Source organism: Megalops cyprinoides, chromosome 6, assembly GCF_013368585.1.
Source record: "Megalops cyprinoides isolate fMegCyp1 chromosome 6, fMegCyp1.pri, whole genome shotgun sequence".
In the NCBI taxonomy this organism is placed as follows: domain Eukaryota; kingdom Metazoa; phylum Chordata; class Actinopteri; order Elopiformes; family Megalopidae; genus Megalops; species Megalops cyprinoides.
In genome coordinates, this window is record NC_050588.1 from 6,792,335 (window position 1) to 6,813,764 (window position 21,430).

The 21,430-nt window shown below is 42.2% G+C and overlaps 1 protein-coding gene across 1 annotated transcript in view; it reads left to right on the forward strand.

Moving 5' to 3' along the window:
- camkvl (CaM kinase-like vesicle-associated, like) overlaps window positions 1-16,778 on the forward strand; it is a 51,278-nt gene extending 34,500 nt beyond the window's left edge. The window contains exons 2-12 of the mRNA XM_036531447.1: window positions 5,812-5,918; window positions 6,868-6,999; window positions 7,291-7,365; window positions 7,809-7,947; window positions 9,108-9,228; window positions 9,590-9,665; window positions 10,103-10,239; window positions 11,122-11,200; window positions 11,776-11,863; window positions 12,541-12,549; window positions 14,734-16,778. Of these exons, the coding sequence (XP_036387340.1) occupies window positions 5,824-5,918; window positions 6,868-6,999; window positions 7,291-7,365; window positions 7,809-7,947; window positions 9,108-9,228; window positions 9,590-9,665; window positions 10,103-10,239; window positions 11,122-11,200; window positions 11,776-11,863; window positions 12,541-12,549; window positions 14,734-16,173 (2,391 nt within the window). The 5' untranslated portion in view covers window positions 5,812-5,823 and the 3' untranslated portion in view covers window positions 16,174-16,778. The remainder of the gene's footprint in view (window positions 1-5,811; window positions 5,919-6,867; window positions 7,000-7,290; window positions 7,366-7,808; window positions 7,948-9,107; window positions 9,229-9,589; window positions 9,666-10,102; window positions 10,240-11,121; window positions 11,201-11,775; window positions 11,864-12,540; window positions 12,550-14,733) is intronic.
- Window positions 16,779-21,430: the final 4,652 nt, after the last annotated feature.

The window sequence follows — 21,430 nt, forward strand, 5'->3', positions numbered from 1 at the left end:
AGCTTTGTGTTATGCAGTGAACTGTCACAAATGTGTGGAAGCAAACAGAAACAGAAAATCCCAGGGGCTTACCCAAGATGGGCTGTCAATCTGTAGGTAAAAGGAATCGGGGAAAAACGTCAGAAGTAATGTCAGGGAACTCTGACCGCTTGATTCACACCCGCCGACATTTACTGACATGGAGAAAACTTTGGAGACGCCCCCTTACCTCAGGGAAGAAAAAACATCTGCCTGTGACGACAGAACAATGGTTTAGTCATTTGCACGTTTGCATGCCCTAAGTGCATGTGCACATGTTGGGATGACTCTGGCTTGTGACCAAAAGCTTAAAAATGATTTGAGTCTGCCCCAAAGCAAACCTTTTGGATAAATCAAAACTCTGCTGCAGAAAAGAGGGGCAGAGATGGGGGAGAAAAAGGACTGATTAAAGGATGAACATTACTAAATGAGACTACAAGCTTTCCCATGCAGGAGACTCACACAATATTCTCTCTACGCTATCATCTCTGTTCCTTCCTTCACTCTCTGTTCACCTAAATGTCACATTAACCATATTAATTACTGCATTATTACATTAAACTACATTTGTTTTGTGTTGTGAACAATCCCTCTTTGTGCTTAAGTCTGTTATTAGAAAAGTACAGTATTAATAGATTTACACATTCACTCAGATCTCAAAGTATTTCCTGTAATTGGCAAGTTTCTCCTGTACTGACACAGTTCATTAACTGCACTAATAATGTCAGTATTGATTTTAAGGGACATTTACATCAGTCAGACTGATTCAGATGGGATAATTCTAGTGAGCTTCAAGTTGGTGTGACAACCCTGTCCTGTCCTCATTAGAATTATGTGGCTGTGTCCATACTGCACACTAGCATATTATGTAGTTCACTTAGCAAGTCTGAATGATATATGTGTAATATTGATGAACGTACCTGGATGTCCTGCTATAATCACTGGAAAGAGATGGATGCATCGGCTGCAGGATATGTTTCACGCTGTCCCAGAAATCATTGCAAAACAAAAAGGGCTGCACTTAAGGTGGAGCTCAAAATGGGAGCTATGTAGGATAGTTTGAACAGTGGTGCATAGTCAATATACAAACAAACAGAGGTAGAGAACAATCATCAGTGTTTATTGACTATACTGTTTTCAATCAGTATTCCACTAACGTAGATCATTTGATATGCTGTCATGTCATCGAACATGCCAGCTGTAATATTTATTCTGAGAGCAAAATACCTTAGCTAGTTAACTAGCCTGGCTAATGTAGCTGAAGTAAAAGTTTGTTAACAGAAAATTATGACACGGAAGTGTATTCACAATTGATGCATACTTATTGATACATGCTAAAAGATTTGGGAGAGATTATGTGCTAGGTAGCACCTTACTATACAGTATGCTAGTGTGTGATCTGATCTGAGTCTCAATTACAGAATGTTACACCCAATCAGGAAGCAGCTGAATTTAACCAGAAAATAAATTACAGCATTCCATTTTGAGAGTCACTCATCTTTGCTGAAAGTCTGCTCCAAACTTTAGCTACCCATTTTCGTAGATTTGAAAATACATTCTGGTCATCCAAAGTATTTAGAATGCTAACGGTCTGAGATATTCTGAAATTTTCTGACCAGCCCAATATCATCTTAAACTTTTTTTTAATGAGAGGACATCTGTTTCTGGTTTCCTTGAGGACAAAGTAACATTTGAACACTCTGAACACATTACTGTAGGTGCATATAGAGAAACAAAAGAGATGAGTTGACAAACAACTTCTGTGCACTTCCTCCTGCATAATTCACAGTGTTCTTTTAACAATGGCTGACATCTCAGTTTTACAGAAAGAATGAAAGTGCACCTGTTAGCCTTCCCTTTGTTCCTGGCCATGCAAGTTTTTATTTGGGCAGATACATCACCTCTCTTGCTGTAGTAAACATTTTCCTCAGTTTGAGCTTTAATTTCAACCATCTTATGATTAATTCTTTTCCTTTTTTTAAACCAGCAAGCCTACATTTCCCAAAGTTAGCTTGTTAGTCATAAGTGGGATGATTTTCTTGTTACTCTTATCTTAGGGGGTTACTTACTTACTTACTTACTCTTGGTATGTCCGTTTGTCCAGAATAAGTGGATGTCTGTCTGTCGATGTACTGTATGTCCCATAAAGCAAAAGGTCTGTGTCATTTCAATTTTTTCCACGTAAGGAAAAGAACACTTCAAAGGCAAGGTCACCCTTCACACTGGTCTCAGTTTGTGGTCAGGGTGTGCTGAAGGTTATTAACATTAAGATGTAGGGACTGTAAGCATCAGGGGAACCTGCATGGGAACCAGTCCCAGAAAAAAAAGGAGAGTGCCTGCAACCTCCAATCATGCTTGTTTATGTTTATGTATATTTAAAAATATATAAATAAAAATATGTTCCTGCTATACACAGGAAGAAGTATCCCATCCAATGAAACTAACTGCGTTATAATGGGGAATGTTGACAGTTGGGAGCTTGTGGTGGATTTGAACACTTCTGAGCTTCTGATGTTTTTAGGTCAGCACTTCCTAGACACAAAAAAGATATGGCACATAGTATTAGATTGATAAATGTCAGTGTTTATTCAGAAAAAAAAACAACAACAATGTTACGCTTTAAGGTCAGTTAAGTTCAAGATCAGTTAAGTGGCAAGGTTTATTGTGGATATCTACTGACCTAATTGGAGCACGTTGGTGCAGTGTACAATAGCTACAGTGTGACACCCTATCCATGTTACAAAAATATTATTTTACTTTTCTCTATTGTTATCTAACTTACCTATAGATAGCTATCATGTAAGCACTTAATAAGCTACACAACAGCTAACATTTAGTTGTTTAAGTATTAACATAAGGAACATATGACAATGAATTTAAATTGCAGGCAATATGAGGACTACCTGACTGGGTCATAGGACAGATTTTAACTGCCAGAATTTAAAAATGGTTTTTTAAGATATAACAGCAATGTGCCTAAAATAAATTTCTCAGCCATATTTTCTGTTATATTTTATGTAAATGTCATGGACAGGTATAAATGATGTAACAATGGGAAGCGGGGATGTGTTAGGTGGAAAAGACAGCACATTCTTGTATGAAGAGCTTTAGGCCCTCTGCTATTGTGGCAGCAGTAGCCATTATCTTAAGAATGCATGGAAGTGTGATTTTTATTTTATTATTTGCAATCATCTTCATTTTTTAAAAAACTAGCAATAATCTTTGGGACCTTACGGCTAATACAGGTACCATACTTGAGATGCACTCCATAATCTTTGTTTTTCCTTTCAGTGTGCTACACTTCCCAGGCTTGGAGATATGTTACATTTTAGCAGTAATACTATGACAGTGTTTACATGGTGCTTTCATTGCAAACTGGAAAAAGGTCAGTTTCAGTTGTGTTTGCCATCTTTAAATACAAATGCTGATGCCCCCTGGGTACAAGTGTTCATATCAAATGACAGCATGTGTGTCTTTTACACGTATGCCCCACCACAATGCTACTGCACATATATAAAAGTATAGAAAAGCCTCCAAAGTTGCTCTTGTTGGGTGATAGAATGCGTTCAGGGAGGTGTCATAAGTGAGAGAGCTGTCCGCACAGTGCCATTGACTGGTCAGCAATGATGGTCCAGCTCTCATGAAGGTGGGATACACTGCATGGACTAACAGCATTGCTTCCAGTTGGTGGGATATGATTTGTTGCTTTAATAATCCAAGATTGTTGTAATAGGGGAGCAGGGCATAGTACTGCAGAAATTCTTTATCTTTTCCTGGGGGGTTTGCTTCGCTTTCGTTCCCCTGCTCGTTTTCCTCTTCTTTTTCCGCCTGTTCCTTGTGCCGCCCGAGCTGATGAAGGAGGACTGCAGTGACCTTGTGAAGCTGCACAGTTGTCTGGCATGAGCCTCAGAAAGATGAGAATGTACATTTGTGGAGCTTGTTTCCATGAACAATTCCTGGACCGCTTCAACCTAATGGCATGTGAGAGCATTTGGAAACTTTGTTAAGCTTTTTGCTGACCCATCCAATATGGTTCCTCCTGTGAAAGCCCTTGCTTGGGACCAGTGAACTGGGAACATGGAGGTGTAGCAGCTAACTGTGGAAATTTTGCTTTAAACATAAGAAATAAGAATAATACAAGACAATCTCTTTCATTTGGGGTACTTCATTGAAGTAGAAATGGCTCATTTGAGCTCACTTTTGACATGATGTCAAAATGATATGCTACCATATTGAATATTGGATTTATTACTGAATAGTTTCCCACCATTAATTGCCAGCTGTTCCACACCATAGTGGTTAGGAGTCACACAAGTGCAAGTAATTTACTCCCTCTTGACACTGAGTGAAAAAATATACTTTTGGCCCAGCATTTTAAAAATATTTGCACCCAAAAATAACATTGTTACAGACTGGCATCTACATGTAAAGTCACACTTGACAGAAATACTTCTGTTGCAAAATGACAGGACTGAATGGCACATTGTCTCCAGGGTAAAGACACAATAATAATATTGTGATATTATTATCCACAGGATATTTTTGACCAAGCCAAAAGACAATGCATATTCTCATTTTAGCAAATATATATTTTCATTCACCTGGTTTTCAGGTAGTGCTAGCAGCCTTGAGAAATGTGGGATGATTAAACTCACCTTAAACTGAGAGACAAGCAGCAAACTTTTCTGATCGTTTCTGAGGTGATTCACGCTTAAGTGCACCGATTTTCACAATGTGAATGTCAAACTGATGATTAGTGTGGATGCTAATTGAATTAAAATTCATCTGAATTTGTGTTTTGGAGACCGTAGTGGGGGTGGGTGGCAGCCGCACATGAATGCGTGAATGATGGGAACCATTCTGAAACCCCGCATGGAGCCCCCACTCAACCTGTCTTAAAATCTCATCACACAGCTTAAAACACATTGAAAAAAAGTTACAATATTTTAACAGTGTCAGGCTCCATTGTCCCCAGATTGCTTCTAGAGCTGCAGATTTACTGTTTGCAACAGCAAGATCATCAGTGATGTGGCTCCATCTGAATGTGCCATTTCCACAGCGACACATTATGCCAGGATGTCAGCAGAATTTGGAGTCTGGGCTACGATCCCACCGCAACCATTCCACTGAACATATTGGAATGTTTTGGTTACATAATTTGTGACTTGGGTCTCCCCCCACCCCCCAATCCCCCTGCCCCCAGATCAGTGGGATTAGAGACAGAGATTGGGGTCAGCAGTGGGATTAAATTGACAGAGGACATAGTTCAATTCATTCCTGGATTCAGGCTAGATCCCTGCTGTTGTTTGCAGTTTTTCTTTTATTTAATTCTTTTTCAACATTATCACAAATAAAGCCGTTACCATAATTTTACTGCCTCCTTATTATCACTAGTTTGTATAGTTTCCCACATCTGAGCTCGCTATTATGCAAGGGATTTCTGGCCTTGTTTTAATATTTCAGGCCAGTTGTTTGGCTGTGGGGCACATTAGTATGCTTTAAAACAGTGCCATGCTGTTGTAAAAAGCAGCATGTTCAACTGGTGTTTTTTATTTGTCCAGCCATTGCCAGGGGTTTAAAATGAGGACGGTACTCACTGGGGTGATTTAGTGATTTGAAAAAAACTGTCCTTTGATTTTTATGATGTTTGGGATAACTGGTGGCAGTGAACTGCTGGCAGTGAAGTCACGTACACACACACACACACACACACACACTCGAGTAAGTTTTGGGTGTCTCCATGTTGTCCACTGAAGGGAACATAAATGTGATGGTGACACTCTGTCTGGACAGGTGGCTGCCATCATGCCATTTGGGTGCCTTGCTCTGAGGGATGGGCGGACCTACAACACCCTGTCAGACATCACGGACAAATACGAGATTGGTCAGGTCCTCAGGGCGTGAGTACACCCACCAGCCAATCGCTGTCTCAGGTTGCAGACACACCCACCAATGGCAGACTACCTACAGATTACCTACAGATTTCTACAGTAACGTCTTAATTTTCACATTGTGGATGTGTCAATTGAAAGTTCATTTTACAAAAAACTGATGTTTTGATAGATAGAATAAAAAAAAAGAATTGAAAAATTAACAATGTTAAAATGGCAAGAAACAAATAATATACAATAGAATGACATTAATAAGATCGGCACATTCAAGACATATGACAATGAATTTAAAATAATTTGTGGGATGATACTACAATATACTGGCTTTGGTGATGGATAATATGCTTGAGTAAGTCACATTTGGCCCCATTTAGCATGGTAGGATGAATTTGGTTAATCAAATTTTCAAAGAAACAAGAATTCCCCTTTCATTAAGGAGAGTGCAGCTCAATCATATATCTAAATTTCTAGTCGGAATTAAAATACACCCCAGAGAGGTATTCTGTGTCACCACAAATCAGTTTATCTCCACAAAATTACTTGTGTTTCCCAACTTTTCTCATTTTAACAACCACTATGAACTTATGATCATGTGTAAACAATATAAAAAAATAAAAATGAACTATGACTTTAAAACATTAATACTTTTATTAATATTTTGTTACAATATATAATCAAAACTAATGAAATGTTCTTAAAATAAAATATTTCAAATGATAATTAAAAATTCTTTTTTAATAATCAAAAATATAAAGTATAAACTGAATATTTCATTCATAGATACTGATTTTTAGTTTTAAATCATACTTTTGTTCAGTTGAGATCAAAACAGGTCGACGGAAACTCCGGCCACATACCCAGAATCCCCCTGGCCCAGCAGGGCCTGTTTATGTTAACTAGCGGCTGTCCCCTGTCCCTGTGCCGCATGCCTGACACTTTCTGCCTTTTCTCTGTGCAGGAAGGAGTTCTGTGAGTTGTGCCTGGTCAAGGAGCGACAGACGGACAAGGTGTTTGTCTGCAAGAAGTTCCTCAAGAAGGACGGCAGGAAGGTTCGCAAGGCAGCTAAGAACGAGATCATGATCCTGAAAATGTGAGAACACGACTCAGAGAATGAACAGGCATGAAATGGTGGTGGTGAGGGGGGAGACGACTGAATTGATTGTAAACTGATAGTGCCTAGGAGAAGCAAAATAATTTCAAATCCCATGACTGGACTGCTGTTGATCTGCGTAGAGCCACTTTACACAAGATAACTCATAAAGTTGATTCATAAATAATGCATATGGCGTGATACCCTTCTTCTCATATTTAGAGGCAGGTGGTCAGTTATTTTGGTAGGATAATATTTTTTTCGGCTTTGTTTTGTTATTTGTGGTCGCAGGGTCAACCACCCTAATATCCTGCAGCTCATCGACACCTTTGAGACCAGGAAGGAGTACTTCATCATCCAGGAGCTGTGAGTTGGAGTGCTGTGCTCGCCCGCCCAGCTACGCGTCTCGCTCTGACCCGGCGAGGCCATGCGCACAGATGGCTCATTCCCGCGGTGTTGCTGTGTGCGGGTCTTTTGACTCCTGCCCACAAAGCTTCGGGTCCAAATCCTCTGCGCGAAAGTCTGCCGGTGCAGCTTGACCCAGCTGCAGATTAACCCACACGTGTCAGGGCACAAAGGGCGAAAAAGACGGATTAAGTTCTATCGATCTATCTGTGTATCTGTGTGTGTGTCTGTGTGTATGTGTCTGTGTGTGTATGCGTGTGTGTGTATGTGTCTGTGTGTGCATGTGTGTGTGTGTGTGTGTGTGTGCACGTGTCTTTGTGTTTATGCCTGCTTCCGTTTGTGCGTTGCCCAGCAGCAGATGCTACCTGGTTTTAACACCTGTTATTCATTTGCGTGTAACTCAGAGCCACAGGGGGCGATGTGTTTGACTGGATTCTGGACCAGGGCAGCTACACGGAGAGAGACGCCTCAAATGTTGTCCGCCAAGTTCTGGAGGCTGTGGCGTACCTCCATTCCCTCAACATCGTCCACCGGAACCTAAAGGTGAGCCAGCTGGCGCTCACACTCTGGGTGTTACGTCAGCTTGCGCCAGTTAAGGTCACTAGAGGACTTTCTTTTTTTTTTATTGGCTTCCATGTTAATGCATGTAAATAAGCATGTTAGAACAGGATGTTGAATATTAAAACACCCTCACTAGTATGATTACATATGCTTTTTCATTATGGCAACCCTTTGAATAGGAGCTCAGATGTCTCCGTGTATGTGCATGTGCATGTGCTCCATTCCCCCTTTGCCTGAACAAAAGAATAAACAGGCAATTACCAATATTTATCATACATTAAGTCAGTCTTGAGACACATGGTATAATTATTGAAGATTAAACTGTGATATTGCAGACAGTCCCTCTTGGCTGTAATGTGCAAAACCAAATATGAGTCGAGCAAATGGCTCCTTTATTACTAAATGTAGTCTCAAGTGGCCTAGAATCATTACTGTTTAGTGAATGCGCTGATGATGTGTCTCCCTTGTTTCTGCTGCCTCCCTGTGGGCTGATATTGAATCTGCAGCTTCAAACTGTTAAAAACAGCAACAGTTGTGTATTTAGTTTTACTGTTTGACAGCTGACCTTTATTACGAACAAAAAAACCCTGATGTACAGTGCTCTCGTGTCTATGAATCTGTTAAGTTCTTACCAGGGATAAACAAACATACAGACACTTGGAGTACTTTTAATGAAAACCATCCATTCTGCTATGTATATACTGTAGATATATCCATGCAAGGTGCTGATAGCTGCAAGTAATCAATCCAAAATGAGCTGTGAACAATGTGTTTTCTCTTGCACTTTGTCAGGTTCATATCGATCGCAAGGTGAAATGTATTGTTTGTAGTTGGTTTAGGCTCTGTTCAAATGAAATGAAGATCAATTGTTCCAATAACTTCTGTCCTCTTTTCTGTATAGAGGTCATGTGACGGTCAGCCTTCAGTTCAGTCAGCTTTAGATTATTGGGATGTAGCGGCATCACTGCTACATATCCTTTCATTTTTGCTGCTGCTGTTTGCACAGAGTAAAACCCAATGTTTGTAATAATTTCTACTGAATACATGAGTGCAGCGCCGTAATATTACATGTGCATCAACAAGAACTGACATTTAACTGTTTGTGTGTCAGTCTTCTAAGTCTGAATCTCTTCTGCCCTCAGCTGGAGAACTTGATGTACTACACAGAGAATAACCACAATAAAGTGGTCCTGCGAGACTTCTATCTGTCCAAGTTCGAGAACGGCTCCATCACAGAGCCCTGTGGAACACCTGAATACTTGGGTACAACCCCATCCCCTGTCTCTCTCTGTCTGTTTGTCTTTATCGCTCTGTCTCTCTCTCGCTCTCTGCCTTTCTCACTCTCTCTGCCTATCTCTCTTTATCTCTCTCTCTCTCACTCTCTGCCTGTCTCCCTTTATTTCCCACTTTTTCTCATGTTACTTCAGTCTCCAGTGTTGCTGTGAACTGTCAATCATTTTCTATCCCTGTCATTTTCCAGCTTAAACACAGGAATCTCAATTGGCATGGTTATTACTGTGTACTGTGACAGCTAATCTCTCTGTCTGCAAAAATGATTGCCTTTTCCAGTGTTTCAGATTCTGTCTATTAATTTCTCTGCTTGATTGGTGTATCACTCTCTCAGCTCCGGAGGTCGTGGCCCGTCACCGGTATGGCCGCCCAGTGGACTGCTGGGCTGTGGGGGTTATCATGTACATACTGTAAGTGTCCGCTAAGGAAAGACCACTTACTACTGCTCAAATGGTCAACAGTGTGGCATAGTGGTAAGGAGCAGGCCTCAATACCCAAGAGGCTGCTGGCTTGATTCCTTTAGCGGCGGGTGCTGCTGTTACATCCTTGAGTAACGTATTTAAGACAACAGTGCTTCTGTATGAACAGGTGACTTGAGCTATGTCGCTCCAGTTGTTTGCTAAATAATGCAATGGCAAAGTGCATGGCAAAATGAAGCAAAGGTGATGTCCATGTGGTTTAGAGATCCTCATATGGTCATGCCTTTTTAAAGATGTCACTGTACTGTTCGTTCTGTGTCATCTTTAATTATGTCCTTATCCCTCCCTCCACCACCTGGGTACTGCTTCTGTTTTCGGTGGGTCTCCTCTTGATCCGAACTCCTCTTGGGCCTCGCCGTGCGTTTCAGTCTGTCTGGCAATCCGCCCTTCTACGACGAGACAGAGGAGGAGAACACAGACCTGCATAACCGCATAATCTTCTGCCGCATCGTGGCCGGAGAGTTTGAGTTCGACTCCCCCTACTGGGACGACATCTCTCCTGCAGGTACAAAGCCAGCCACAGGGGGGCAGCAGAGATACGCATGCGAAAAGAATAAAATACCCACGTTGTATACACACAGCTGTCTTCAAAGTTACACACAGACACAAAGTCTATGTTCCTGGCCTGTTATGTACTTCACTTGTGCTCAGATGCTCCATTTTTGAAAACTATTTCACTCATTTGAGAGTGTTATGTAAGTGACCTAGTTATTTAGTACTACATCACTAGTATTACAGCACTTTCACTGACCCATTCCAAGTGTTGTAAGTATGTTAGCTGTCTATACCATCAACCTTCCTATATTTAATGTCACTGTGAAGAAAAAAGACAGAAAAAGGCTTTTTTCATATTTGCATGAAGGACATGTCATCTCAGATTTTATAGCACCTTGTTGATTGTGTGCGAATGAAGGGTCAGTGGTACCTCAGCTAGACACAGGCGGGAGACAGTAATCCCTTTGTGCTGAAAAGATCAAGACATTTTTTACACAAAATAGGAAAAAAAAATGGAAAATCTGGAGATTTGGGGCCATAAAACTGAGTGAAAGATACGAAACTGGCAACTCGCTATTTGCAACTAGGCTGATCCAAGATTGTAACTGCTGGTTACATGAGAAAGTTGACAAATCTGGCTGCTACGTAATCAGATTTGAAAAAAAAATTCTTGTGCAAGGTCGGTGGGGAGAGGGGGATAATCAGAACAAAAGCACAATGAGGGCATGTTTGCTTTGTATTGCACCTCTAAATATTTCCTTAGCAGATGCGGTCTTCTAATATACTGAGTAGCAGCAAGGTCATTGGTTGCTTTTAACCTTTGTTGTGAATGTCAGTCAGATAAACGGGCACTTCACTGGCAATGTTACATTTCCCTCTGTCGCTTTCTCAGCGAAAGAGCTGGTCTGCAGGCTAATGGAGGTGGACCAGATGCTGAGAATCACGGCCCAGGATGCACTGTGGCACGAATGGTGAGCCACACACGCATACACTCAGGCAGCAGGGGAACTCTGCCCTTCTCTCTCTCTCTCTCTCTCTCTCTCTCACACACACACACACACACACACCATCTGTTACACTGCTTTAACGTGACAGTAATTTGAATCCTGTACTTTTGCGTGTGATTTAGTTTTGCTGTACATGTGGAACTGAAGTACAAAGCAGCCCTGAGTTTCAGGTGTGGGGGGGTCGCTGGATTTAACATGCTGCAGTCACACTGATATAAATACAGTAACAACAAGGAGCTGTGAGGCAGCAAGACCTCTGCCTGAAGTGCCGTTTCAGTGCTGACCTGTTTCACACTGAAGTGTGAAACGAAATAGCGTGTGTGTGTGTGTGTGTGTTTGTGTGTGTGTGTGTGTGTGTGTTTGTGTGTATGTGTGTGTGCATGAGTATTTTACAGTCTGGTTTGTGTGTGTGTGTGTGTGTGTTTGTGTGTATGTGTGTGTGCATGAGTATTTTACAGTCTGGTTTGTGTGTGTGTGTGTGTGTGTGTTTTTCAGTGCAGTGTGTGTGGGTTTCAATCAGGTGTGTACGTGTCTTTCAGGATCGCGGGCAACGGCGCCTCAGAGAAGAACCTGAAGGACGGAGTGTGTGCCCAGTTTGAGAAGAACTTCGCAAAGGCCAAGTGGAGGGTAAGGGAGGGGGGAGAGGGAGGAGGGGCAGAGAGGGAGAGCAGATAGAGCAATACACACATGCACAGGACACAGAGAGGAAAAGCAGATATGCAGACAGCAGAAGGGGAAGGATCAGGCGAACCAGATAAAAGGAAAAGGAAACAGCAGAAAGGGAACTGAAGACAGAAACAGAGGGTTTAAACCCTGAAATGAGCAGGAGGGTGGGGGTGTGGGTGGGGCTTTTTTTCTGTTGTATAGACAAATTTTTGTTCTGGAGGATAATATATTGACTGAATATTTCAGGGAGGTGTCGAGGGGCAAAGACTCTGGGCTAATATCTAGGTCCAGTTTCAAAACTAAAATCTTTTGCTTCGACCATTATTGCCAGCCAGTAATGCTAAGGCTCATCAATTGACCCAAAACCCTAGGCCTCATCCCAGCCCTCTCCACATACCACCAGTCCCCAATCCATTGCCTTCTCGGAGCAAATGTTTTACCCATAAGACCTCAGAAGCTCATTGACCCAAGCATCTTACCTTAATCACAGGGCTCAACCCTGTTGCCTTACCACCGAACAGAGCTTTCATCCCAGAATGGACGCCCACAATCCACCCTTTTGCATATCTAGATGAAGGAGTGACAGTGTGACTAACGGAAATAACCCTTTTCTCTCCCTTCCGCTGGTGAAACGGCAGGAGTTGAAGGTACAGTGCCTTCCAGTGAGACAGTGTGGAGAACGCAGGCGGGAGCCTTTTCTCCTGACCAGTGGCTCGCACGTCCCGTTCCTCAGATCGGCCTGAGGCACGCCCGTTCAAACCCTCCGTCAGTCGGGCGGTGACGGCCGCCGGACAGACGGACGTACGTCTCGCCTTCACGGGCGTTGTACTGCACTGGGGAAACCCGACGTGCAAGAGCCCGGTCATCGAAAAGGCTCCCGCCTCGCGGCCCTCCCCACACCGTCCACACGCATACCCACCCGTGTGCGCAACCTGGACTCAACCTGGACCGGGTTCCATCCATGCCGTCCTTGTGTAGCAACTAGGAACATACTGGGTCAGCCGATACCCTAAACGCGTTGCGTACCAGTATACCTTCCTGAGCGGTCTTCAAAGACGCAGAGTGACCAACGGAACAGGGAGGCAATTTTGAAAACTGCTGTTCTGAGGCTCCACTGCTCTTGCTTTCTGACAAGGCTCAGGCTTTAGATTTTTTTTCTCCTGTAGGTGTTAATTCATTTTTTTGTATCTGATCAAAGAGACATCACACACTTCACCTGACACATTTGTGTTTTCTGTGGTCCTGCCAGTACTGCCAGAATCTCCTGCCAGGTTACATTTGTGTGTGTCTGCGGTATTTGCAGCTGATAGCACACAGCTAACTCATCGCGCATAGCTAACACGTAGCACATAGCTAACAGCACACAAGCTCCCGGCAAGTGAACAGCTGTTTCCCTTTTTATCAGCTCACATGACTTGAAAAATATTCCAGAAGACATATTTTTACATGGGCACAAACCTCTTTATGTCTCATGTCTCATACACTACCTCACAGAGAGCTACATGATACAATTCTTGAAAACAGATGCATGTCCACTTTCTTATGAGCATAGCTTCTTGACACCTTCAAAAAGTAGCTACCTGATTTGCAATCTCAAAACATTTACAGATTCATCCTAAAAATGGATTGTGTAATGGATTATGACTGTTTTAGACCATAGAGAGAGAAAGAGAGAGAGAGAGACAGGTCAACTGACAGGAACACATTATAAAACACTAAAGAAGATAACTGTCCTTGAATCAGTTCACTCTATGGATTTGATGCAGGATTTCCAGCATATTCATTTATGTTGGGGTCCTCCATCGACATCCTGAGTTTTCAAAAGCCTCTCTTGACCAATTTTGAAACTCTGTGGTGAGACAAGGATTCTTTGAAGACCTTTGTGCTATTTTACATCCACTATGTGAAGAAGGAAAAATGGTGTGTGTGTGTGTGTGTGTGTGTGTGTGTGTGTGTGTGTGTGTGCAAGGAGGAAGGGTAAATGGCCATAAAGTATTGTACCTGTAATTCATTCAGCTGTAATAACATGCCTCCCCATTGATGCCTACATTGTGTCCTAACATCATGTAGAGGAAGTAGAAAAATCATGTAAGTTATTTATAAATTATATAACATATAAGTTTCATTCAAATACCATTAAGCAATTTTATGGCTGTATAGAGGATCAAACTGCAAGTTTTCATACCTCTCCTGTTACATGTACAAAAATAATCTGACACAATAGTGAGAACATTGGAAACCTAAATATTCTACAGACACTACAAGTTTCAGAAAAGTACAGGTTTTCAGTGTGTAATGATCAATGAAGAAAATTAATATTATTTCACGTGTTTTACAAAGAGTGTAAGCTAAGACACTACAGGTATTTCTACTGTTTCATGAGAATGTATAGGTCTGAATTCTGACAAATCATTTCGAAGTACAAGCATAGAGAAAAAGCATGACCTTTCAAAGAGACGGTATCATTTAGTCAATTCTGGTCAAAACTAGCAAGTGCACTTCTGCAAAAGAAACAGAAAAACCTACCTTGCCAGTATTCACTGTTTACTTACTGCATTTTTAGATTCTGCATCAAAGTAAAGTCAAATTCCATTTTGGCTCTTGGCTACTTTACAGAAAAAGATGTCTGAAAACCGCAACTCCACACTAACACGTAATCCGGTGATGGAATATACAGTTGTTTGTAACAGCTCACTTTGCAGTTACAGTTTGTGTGACTTAGGACTTACGCATCACAGATACCTGGAGGATGTTTATTCATTTGAGGCACCTTCTTTCCCCACCCTCTCTCTCTCTCTCTCTCTCTCTCTCTCTCTCTCTCTTTCTCACAGAAAGCGATTCGTGTCACCACGTTTATGCAGCGTCTGCGGGCCCCTGAGTCTGGAGGAGTTGCTGGCGAGAAGGCTCCAGAGGGGCAAGACAAGGGGGAGGAAGGGCAGGCCGGGGATGGGGGGGATGCCGGGGACCAGGGTGAGGGAGGGGCCGATCCTAAGGACACAGTGAGTGTCTCCCATGAAGTGACACTGGAAAGCATGCCCAGAGAAGAGGAGGCGGAGGAGAGGGGAGAGAACGGGGAGGTCAAAAAGGCAGGGGAGAGGATGATTCCGGTCAGCCCCTCTGTAGGTATCTCTCCCACAGCGACAGTAGAACCTCTCGCTGAACTGAGTCCCTCCCCCAAAACATTAGGGGAGCAGCTAGACACGAATAAGACAGGGTCCAAGAAGGGAACGGGGGATGGCAGCAGGAAGATGGCTGCCGTTTTGGGGCAGGATAAAGGCACCCCAGAAATGAAGCCAGCACCTCCCACCGCTGATCCCACGAAGGGTTCAGACAGCAGAGGAACCAAGGTGATTGTACTGGAGCAGGAGGCGTCCAGTAAAGGAGAGGAGAAGCAGAAGTGCTCTCCTGAGACGCCCAATCGGCGGAAGATGGCGGCAGTGCTGTCACACTCTCTGGACCACGGGCCAGGAGTTGCCACAACGACAGCGGCACCCCCTGCAGACCGGGAAAAGCCGGCGCAGCGGGAGAAGGAGGGCGAGAGGAGGCAGGCGGCTCCCAGCAGCTGGTGCCAGACGCAGCTTCCAGAGGCCGTTGCGGAGAAGGCCGTGGGGGTAGGGGGGCTGCCGGATTTGAGCCCCAGGGGGAGAAGCGGGGATCTGGGGAGGGTTGGAAGGGGCAGTCCTGATCCAGGCTTTGCAAGGGGAAAACAGGGGGACGTGGGTTATGGGGTGGCAGGGTCTCCAAGTTTAGGGCGCAAGAGCACAGTGTCTGTGCAGGAACACATGGAGGCCGGGGCAGGGACTTCAGGTTTCGGGAGCCATTACTCATACTCGGCTAGTGGGGGGGCCGTTTTTGGGGGTGTGGGACAGGGGGCCACTGGCAGCAGTGACTGGCAGATGGACAGCGTGATTGAGCAGATAGAGAAACAAATGGCCGCGGTCCTCGAGAAGATAGAGGGAGACATGCCCTCCCTGCTGGAGCAAATAAGCGATTGCCCTGAACAGAGACCGAAAAGCGCCCACTGCTCCCCGTCATCTCGACCCCGCGCCCAGCGCCACTCCACCCCCCCACCTCTCCCCACCACCCCCCGCCCGCCCCTTCCCTCGCTCCCCCACCTCACCATCCCACCGCCATCATACCCGCCCCCCTCCCCTCCCACCCATATCCACACCTACTCCCAGCCAGCCTCGGATCAGGACGAGAGGGACAGCCAAAGGGGCGCGGCCAGGTCTGGCCAATCAACAAGAGGGCAGGCAGGCAGAGGGCTATGAAGCCATTTTTATGCACGCTTTTATTTAAAAAAACACACACACACACAAGCTCATACACACAGCCCCAGTACTAGCCCCACTACTCACACGGTGCATGAGGAGGGACTTCAGTGTCAGACTTTGTGCTTTCTAATGTCCTAAAGGTGTGTTCAATCGAGATATTGGGATTTAAAGACAAGGCTTTGTAACTGCAAAATGAAAAAAGTGCTACTGCCAAAGTTACAGTGTAGTCACTTCCAGCACTATTGCCTCCTTGCACTGCACACTACACTTCACAATGTATTTTGCTGTAATGAGCCGTGTATGATGACGCTAGCTAGTTGAGTGTTTCAGTAAGAGAACATGGACATGGAGTGGCCACTGTCTGAATGAGTCCTTGTGAACATTACTTGATGGGTAGTCACACAGGTCTCTGATGGCCAAGATATATAACACAAGCAACACATACATGCAGTCTGGGTAAACGTGTGGACAAGCAGACCACAAAGCTGACTGACAAATTCAAAATGTATCTGTTGTGTGGTAAACAGAGATTCTAGCACCTCTGAACAGATACGCAATATATATTAGTTTTGATCTCTCACAAATTGCAAAAGGCAATCCATTACAGCCCATATACATGCTGAGCTTGCTTCTCTTTCATTGGTTTACCTTTCTTAAAATGTAAACACAGATATAATATTATGGCCAGATCTTCGGCTCTGTGTTCCTTCTCCTTATATAAGTTCTGGTTGGTAAGAGGAGGCTGTGCTGCCGTCTCTATTGCAGTGATGGCTATGGATGTTCAGTCTGACACCACACCCATGGCCGGATCTAGAGGTGGGCAGGGGTGGGCATTGCCCACCCAAATTTTCTGTCCAGAAGCATGGGTAGGCTATATCTGTCAGAGTTGTTACGCTCATTTGGAATCCTGTAGATGAATCACTTTTTTCTGCCCCCCCCCAGTGTCAATATCATTGGCTAGCTCAGCGATTTCATACTGTTCGGATTTCTGATTGGTTGGATGGACACTACAAAACTTGGAGACGGAAAAATTAACTCATAGTTCTACAGTGCATGGCTCTTGATTGAAGACTAGATCATAGCGACATTTTTCTCATATGTAATTTAAAATTGACATTGAAAAAATCACAGTACATTTATATTTTGATAGTTTTACTATTATTGGTTTTGTGTTGTGCAGTATAAGGGGCGTTTCTGGTGGGGTTTAGGACATTGGCGACACCTAATTTAGGACACCTAAATTTCATCACAGCACCCGTAAATAACAACAATGATAATAATAATAATAATAATAATGTATTATTATTATTATTTTCTGAAATAATTTTTAGCCCTCTAACGTTAGATTTTGTGAACTTGTCTGTAGAAACGGGACACACAGTTGCAGGTTCAAATGGCTTTATTTAAACAGGTTTATACCACGGCTTGGTTAAATACTTGTTGCTGATTGGCTGGAGGGGTGTGCATTATTCCCTTCCCCATTATTTCACTTCAGGGTGGTTAACAGCCCCTTGGCCCTCGCCGTGGGGCCGCATCACACCACCCTGTCGTGGTTTATTTTCATAGAACTGCACCACCAGTCGTGCTTTATTCCTTACTTAGAAAGAGTCTGGTTATAATTCCAAGGTGTGAATAGTGTCAAAGAACATTAGCTGACGTAGTTCGCTAGAGATTATTGCCTAATGTTTGCTTTCTGAGCTAGTCTGCTTTCACAGTTGCCAGCTAAGGAGCAAACTGATGCACTTTATTATTTTAGTTAAAGTAGTCACAATGTTTCTTAATCTGATAAAACTGGGCTTTATGGTATATTTACAGTATATTTGAACCATTATTATTATACACTACAATAGACCACCCAACTAATTAAGTTGCTTCTGAAGGTAACATTGTGTACCTAATTGAATTGAGGTTTGCCAAAGTGAAAGGGGATGAATATTTTTACAAACAGCATATTCCATTTTTCATTTTCTTAAAAAGATATATTTTGTGGTGTAAAACTCATGTTATTTAGGCTAATAGTAATTCATTAAATGTATTATTGTTGTAAATTAAAATATTATATATAGAAAAATATTAATGTAGTAATTGTTATCCAGTGAAATGAGTGATCTAGCAGGAGGGTTGAACACCTTTGTATGCATGTCACATTCTCATTAGGGGCTGAGCCCCCCTAAAGGTTTGATCCTAGAATTGCCCCTGATTTAGGATAGGCTACTTAGCTAGCTAGCCAGTTCCCCTAGCTAGTTAGCTACTGCTGTCTTGAAAGAGTGGTAGCTTTAGGAATCAGAAGATTTATAAATCTGATTTAAATAATTTCTTACCTGGCTAAATTACGTGGAGGACTTCTGATATCCTGTATAGTTACAGTTGTACTGCCATGCAGCGATTTCTGGTTCCTATTAAACAACTTTCTGCTAATGCAGCGGCAGCTGCTCCAGAATCAAAGGTACCAGGTCCGGTGCCTTCGCATGAAGTGCCGAGTTCAAGTAGTGCATTTTCCGTGCCCACTCCGCATTGACACACAATGTTCATAGTTCATGTATATATAGTTAGTTCATAATTACTTCAGGTAGCCTGGTATTTACAGTTTTTCTCAATTGCTTTGGCTAATGATATTTAATATTTTCAAAACAACAAGTGCAAAACTCACTTTTTGAAGGTTAAGCCAAAGTGATTGAGAAAAACTGTAATGACACATCGACATTCCAACATTTAATCTAAATGATTGGCTGTAGCAGATGACCAACATTTAATCTAAATGATTGGCTGTAGCAGATGACCTATCATCAACAAACATTGGCAGACAAGCCATGTTCAAACACCCTCAGTAGGGTGCAACATGAAGCAGGATTTGAACCAGAAACCATTCAATTCCCTATCTGAGATACTGCCACCCCTTATATCTTACATTTCTGTCAAGTTATAGGCTGGTGGTAGCCTATAGGCTGTACTATGCATTTTTTGATATGCTGTAAAAAGAAAATTATGCATTGGTGAATAAAAATTGCCCACCCCAAAACTATGATTGCCCCCCCAATTGGGGAAATCTAGAACCGGGCCTGACCACACCTCTTCAAGAATGCTCATAACAAACAAGCAAATAAGAGCACTTATAGCTATGGGATAGACAGAACTCTGGATGTGAAGCATGTGAAGTTATCTATCTGGTCAATATATAGAATATCAAATTTGTAAGCTTATATCTCTGTAAGTGCAGAAAAAGACTCCACCCAGTAATGTATTGTTTAAACTTTCTGGAGTGGCTTTGTGTCTTGTAAACACTTTTTTTCTATCTGGAAATAGAAGTGGAGTAACTCCATTAATGTTTTGCTGCAAAATGGAGGTGAACCAAGATTTGACATTACCATTGACAGTGGCTTATAAAAAAATCTAAATATTTCACATCCAAGCTCAGGGATTAAAACCTCTTGTCATCACAATTTTGCACCATACCACCAGATTTCTTTCATCACCCAAAAATTTAATTCCAGCTCTCTAAAATTACCCAAACAAGCTTGCATGTGACTGAAATTTCCATTTTCAACAGAGTGGCTTCCTGTCTGTTCTGCACGAGGAAGGAAGCTTGTTTTGCAGTGTTGCTTATGTGTTTGTTTTACAGTCTGTGCAAGTGGAATCCAATATGCAGGATCTTTGTAAAAGAAAAAAAGACAAGAAATGCTTATAGAAATTATCATCAAAAAGTAGTGGGAAAATTGGATGCTTTTAAAAGCTGCTTGTCTTACCCATTTGCCATCAGCTATCAGAGCTGTCTCTCCTCCATTTCAGCATCATTAGTAAATCTGGTTCATGTTGCATCATTTTTACTAATAATCTCACTGGGCATCATGATATGCTTTGTTGACATTTTAGCTTAAAAAGCAGACCTGCTTTCCACAGTTAAAACAACATTTATGAGACTACAGACTACAGACCTAAATGAAAGTTCAGTTTCATTGGTGGATTCTGCTTCTTGTAGTTTCTTTAATCTGCTTCAGCCAAATCTTTGACATGACAGTAACCCATAAATCATGTACAGTTCTGCTCTGATTTTAATCATTCCATTTTTGGAGCATGTAGTCTACTAACACAATTAAAGCTTTGTCTTGATATTCACCATAAAAGTCCATAAATTTCTCTTTGTAACATGAAATTCTTTAGTGCAGAATCAGAAAGGCTTTTGAAAAAATTGAGATCTCTGTTTCATTATTATCAGTGTTTAAAGTAATTGGCTACATGCATGGTGTGACACCTATGGCTGCAACATGATTGGCTGCTTTGAGTTGGAACAAAACCATTACCCATTTCTCGCCTTTTATGCAGTACAGCCAGTGTGATCAACCACACCTCTGCCAGCAGTAGTATGGTGTATCTGTCTATGAATCTGAGAGGCCATCTGTGTTTTGCCATTGCTCAAACTGACAGCACAGTCAAGTCAAAACACAAACCTGTTGTGGAAGATACAACCTATGAAACAGCATGTATGAGACATAAGTAATACGACATCACTGAATTGAAACTAAATTTTTATCCCGCTCAGCTAAGTTAAATCTCTTTGTCTCTTGGTTACCCTGACTGCACGTCTCAGATACACTCACAGTAAGCCACGCATAGTAACATGCACATGTACCCAGACACACAGAGCCACGTTTTCAAAATCAATTGATTGTGCATTTTTGAAATCCAAGAGGAGATATTATAATATTGAGAAATTATACTTTATTGATATTCAGATATATTTGCTATTTATAAACTCTCTTTACACTCTCTGCCTTTTGACCTTCCTGAAGCTTACCGTCCCTCTCCCAACCTTTCCATAATGTGACATGTTTAATTAGTCTTTTTCTTTGTGAAATAATTTCAAATGTTATTAATGATTTTATTATCTACATACACCTAGTGTTTTCTTCCATCCTTTCCTGGTTTTCTTCACTTATTTCTGTGTTTTCCTGGACTCCAATCCTGAGTTTCTTTCCAGCTGAACCTGATTGAGAGGCTTAATCCGTGACTGTATTTTGCATTCTGTCTGCCATTCTTTCAATAAAACTCTAAACCAAACCATTTTTTGTGTGTGGGGCTACGTGTGTCCACATGCCAGATGAAATGCATCACTATACTTTGATCAATATTAGGCTTTTTGTGGCCTTCATTATATATCTTAAAGTCTGAATTGCTTTAGGGAATATCTGGAAGGGGTATTTGGTAAAGTCTCCCATACAAATAGTGGGCATTAATATGGTTGTAATATAACATTGAG